Source organism: Rhincodon typus, chromosome 47, assembly GCF_021869965.1.
Source record: "Rhincodon typus isolate 14 chromosome 47, sRhiTyp1.1, whole genome shotgun sequence".
Classification (NCBI taxonomy): domain Eukaryota; kingdom Metazoa; phylum Chordata; class Chondrichthyes; order Orectolobiformes; family Rhincodontidae; genus Rhincodon; species Rhincodon typus.
This window is the reverse complement of record NC_063378.1, coordinates 8,226,258-8,231,199: the sequence shown is the minus strand read 5'-3', so window position 1 is coordinate 8,231,199 and position 4,942 is coordinate 8,226,258. Positions and strand designations below refer to the sequence as shown.

Below are 4,942 nucleotides of genomic sequence, written 5' to 3'. Positions count from 1 at the left end.
AACAAATCGATGCAGGGAATGGGCAAGTCTTCGGAGTGAATGAGAACGGATCGATTTACATCAGGCAAAAGGGGGCCTGGGCACAGGTGCCCGGGCACCTGTCACATGTGACGGTGGGCCCAGCTGGAGTCTGGGGAGTCGATAGCGCCAATGTTATCTACAGAATGCGGGGAGGATCCTGGATTATCATGAATGGTAAGAGAGCAGAATATTCTGGAACTCATTGAGATCTGGCCTCCCTGTTTCATGAGGAAGATTCCTCACCTCAGGGCCTATTTGGCACAGACCAAAGGAGATGCCTCTTAGGTCTGAGATGAGGTGAAATGATTTCCCTCAGGGGGCGATGATTCTTTGGACTTCTCCGCCCCTGAGGGCAGCGGAAGTTCATTCTTAGAGCATTTTTAAAGCAGAGCTTGATGCATTCTTGATTACTGAAGGGGTAAATGTGGGTGGAACGCATTGAAATGTTCGGCTGGCCAACATCACGTTACACGACGGGACAGGCTCTCCAGCCTGAATGGCCTTCTCCTTGCTTCTACATTCCCAATCTTCACATCTACAAGGAGGACTGCACCCATTGGTGTTTGGACGTTCATTTAATTCCCTGTGTTTTTTTTAACAGGCCTGCTCAAACAGATCGATGCTGGCGGAAATGGCTTTTTGGGTGGAGTTAATCAGAACGATGATGTCTTATGTGTCAATGAAGAAGAAGCAAGATCTGCTACCACTCCTTCCAGCCCAGTGTACAACCATATTAGCGGCAAACTCACGTACTACTCCTGTGGGCTGTATGGTTGTTGGGGGGTCAATGCAAACAATGATATCTATTTCCGATCAAATGTGACCCCGGGTCAATGTATTGGAAGCATTTGGGTGCTTATACGTGGCAAACTCTCAATGATCGAGACTGGCACAGATGGAAGCGTATATGGTGTCAACAGTGACGCCAAGGTCTTCCGCAGGTACAGTTCAAGCTCACTGCACCATAAAATAAAACTTCCTGCAGGGCATTTAAGACTCAAAACATTCCAAGGAAAGTTATAAACTAAAGATGTCAACAAACTGTGCGAGACAATGTTATTGTAGGTGGCGGCAGGTTGGCAGTGGGAGCTTGAAGCAGGAAAGAATAGTGGGCGATGTTGAAGGAGGGGATTCCAGAGCTCGGGGACTAGGCACTGACCTTAGACCCACCAATGTGTTCCTGATGAACAGTGCTGTCATTCAAGGAGGGAAGGGGATTCTGGAGGGTCGTGGGGCTGGAAGAGGTTACAGAGACACGGAGTGCTACCGGGTTTGGATTACGTTACAGAGATAAGGAGGAGGAGTGTACATGCTGGAGGAACGTGCAGACATAGGGATGGGTGCAGGGATTGGAGGAAGACCTAGAGATATGGAGAATGTAGGGTCTGGACAAAGTTACAGAGATAGGAAGGGGTGTAGGACCCGAAGGAATAAGAAGGATTGTAGGAGCGAGGTGAACTTACAAATATGAGGAGATTAGTAGGGTCTGCAGGAGGTTTGTGAGGCAGGACTGTAAGAGTTGGAAGACTTATAGAGATCCCTTTATTCATTAATGGGATGAGTGCGTCACTTTCAGGCAGCATTTATTCCCATCCTTAATTGCCCAGAGGGCAGTTCAGAGTCAACACATTGCGGCTGGGTCTGGAGTCACATGTAGGCCAGACCAGGTATAGATGGCAGTTTTCCTCACCAGAGGACATCAGTGAGCCAGATGGGTTTTTCTGATAATGGATTTGTGGTCATCATTAGACTCTTAATTTCAGATGTTTTATTGAATTCAAATTCCACCAACTGCTGTGACAGGGTTCAAACCCAAGTCCCCAGAACATTAGAAATAACAAGTTGTAGAGCTGGATGAACACAGCAAGCCAAGCAGCATAAGAGGAGCAGGAAAGCTGACATTTCGGGCCTAGACCCTTCTTCAGAAAGATTTCTGAAGATTGATTTCTGAAGAAGGGTCTAGGCCCGAAATGTCAGCGTTCCTGCTCCTCTGATGCTGCTTGGCCTGCTGTGTTCATCCAGCTCTACATCTTGTTATCTCAGATTCTCCAGCATCTGTGGTTCCTACTATCCCCAGAACATTATCGGGTCTCTGGATTAACATTGCAACGATAATACCACTAGGCCAATGTCTGCCCAATTTAGAGAGACTACAGAGATAGGGAGAAGTGTAGCGACTGGAGGATGTTACAGAAATAGGGAGGAGTGTACCGACTGGAGGAGGTTACAGAGATAGGGAGAGGTGTAGGGGTTGGTGGAGGTTACAGAGACAGGGAGGAGTGCAGTGACTGGAGGAGGTGACAGTTATAGGGAGTGGTGTAGGTGCTGGAGGAGGATACTGAGATAGGGAGTATAGTGGCTGGTGGACATTGCAGAGATAGGGAGGAGTGTAGGGGTTGATGGAGTTTACAGAGATTGGGGGGTTGTATTGACTTGAGGAAGTTCCAGAAATAGAAAGAAATGTGGGGGTTGGAGGAGGTTAGATATAGGGAGTGGTGTAGGGGATAGAGGAGGTTGTAGAGATTGGGACGGGTGCAGAGACTGGAGGAAATTTCAGAGATAAGGAGGAATACAGGCCTCTGAAGACATCTGTAATCAATTGGGACCTGGATTCGATTCCAGCTTCGGGCGGCTGCCTGTGTGGAGTTTGCACATTCTCCCTGTGTCTGTGTGGGTTTCCTCCGGGTGCTCCAGTTTCCTCACACAGTCCAAAGATGTGCAGGTTAGGTGGATTGGCCGTGCTAAATTACCCATAGTGTTCAGGGATGTATAGATTAGGTGGGTTATAGGGGGATGGGTCTGGGTGGGGTGCTCCTAGGGTCGGTGTGGACATGTTGGGCCGAAGGGCCTGTTTTCACACTGTAGGGATTCTATGAACTAATTTTTTGAATTGAGTTGTCACTTGACTGGAAGGTGACAGAAGTCAATGAGAGCAGGGATACAGAGACTTGATGCGTGAATGAGAGTTGGTACCAGTTTGGGGATGAGACAGCAAAGATTCACATTCTCTGAACTTCACAGGGTTAAGAACTTGAATGGAGACCATGAGACTTGTAAGGTCACTTTTCAACTTGGGTCATTTCTATTTTGCAGAGATGGGATCACCTCCAAGCAACCAACTGGGACAAACTGGAGTCACATCAGCATTGGGCAGATAAGATTCAAGCACGTGACTGCAGATCTGGGCCAACTGTGGCTGACAACTACCAGCAACAATATCATTCACTGCCAGTAGCTTCAAGAAGCAGCAAGTGTGATCAACAATCAATTGAAAATCAATCCGTTCTATCAATGATAAGGGAATAGGTGTCACTTATTTTCTTTCTGTCTCTTTTTAAGATTATTCTGCTCTTACATTGCACGAAGGAATTTCCGCTGGCCGTAATCCAGACCTGGAAAGGTTTTCATAGAGGAGGAGATCAGGCTCAAGTCTCAAGGGGCTTACACCAGAACTGGAGGAGGCCATTCAGCCCTAAAACCCAATTGCAGCAGAACAGGAGGAGGCCATTCAGTCCCTCAAACACAGTTATGACAGAACAACAGGAGGCCATTTAGCCCTCAAACCCAGTCATATCAGAACAGGAGGATGTCAATCAGTCCCTATGAACCCAACTACACAAGGACATGAGGAGGCCATTCAGCTCCAAAAAACTATTGCATCTGTTTATCAGCTTCTGGAGATGAACGACCTCCTGCTCTTGTTGTGGTGAACATTGTGGTTTGCAAAAAAAAACCCACATTTTGTTTTTGTTCACTTTTGTCACGAATCCATGAAATCCAAAGTCACAGCCCTGGGAAAGGAATTGCTAATTAGTCTTGCTGGCTGTTAACTAATTTCTGACGTTGCTAACAATGAGCTTATAGCAACAAGATAAGTCATGGCGTGAGGGTTTGGTTTACTGTCTGATCTCCTGGTCAAAAAGCGAGGGGACAGTTGTGTAACAGTTCAGAAAGGCTGCAAAGGGCAGTTTGGGAAACTGCAGGGCAACAGATCCATGGATGATGTATCAATCACCCAATGTCGCCTTTCTTGTCTGAAAGGATTGAAAGACCCAAATCGGGAAAGTGTGAAGTTGCAGCTCCATGATATTGTATGAGGTGGTACGAACAGCTGAACAGATTTGTGAGGCCCATTCCAAGTTTAAATTCTGTCTTCCACTGATTATTGTTTACTGACCTACATGTTGATTTTGGTTCGATTGCTCAAATAAAGATTGTTTTGCAGGTGAAAGCACGTCTGTTAATTTCATTAATATTGTTTGGGGAGCCATTCATATTTTATTCTTCATCTTCAAGAGGGACCATGAAACTGTCGAATAAATGTGATGGTTCTTAATGGCCACATTCTATTCTATTGTAATCGGTTTTTGGGACTGAATGGCCTCTCGCTCTTTCTAAGTGAGCTTGAATGAGTTCCTAGGCGTTTCAGTTCGTGCGGGTGCGTGTGCATTGTTTATTGGCTATTCTGTCTACATGAACATAAGTACATTGCACAGACATAGCTGCAGTCACAAAGGTCTATTTGACAGCACCTTCCACACAATCAAGTTCTACCACCTAAAGGAACAGGGCAGCAAACACCACTCCCCGAGTCACGCTCCATCCCGAATTGGAACTGTATCACTGCCTTTTTTTTTCCAATGTCACTGGGTCAAAATCCTAAAACGACCCCATAATCACTCTGGGGAATTTCAGACGTTTAAAGAAGACACCTCATCAACTACAATACTTGTGTCATTGGGCATTTACAATAAAAGCCATCTTGCCAACAACACCCACACTACGATGTGCAAACCTACAAATATAGGACGACACAGTGGGCGCACAAAATGTTCAGATGACACCTGACAGGAAAGACTGTTTTCAGGGCAAAAAGATTGCAAACAGTAACGAACATGCTCAGTCTCCTCTCTCTCTCTCT

The 4,942-nt window shown here is 46.2% G+C and overlaps 1 protein-coding gene across 1 annotated transcript; it reads left to right on the top strand.

The window, feature by feature from the left end:
- Positions 1 to 5: 5 nt before the first annotated feature.
- On the top strand, positions 6 to 4,194 carry LOC109935934 (fish-egg lectin-like; the record flags this gene model as incomplete). Its single annotated transcript, XM_048620593.1, has 3 exons — positions 6 to 195; positions 623 to 962; positions 3,115 to 4,194. Coding segments are annotated over 3 exons (672 nt in total), but the record flags the coding sequence as incomplete, so codon positions are not given.
- Between the last annotated feature and the right edge of the window lie 748 nt (positions 4,195 to 4,942).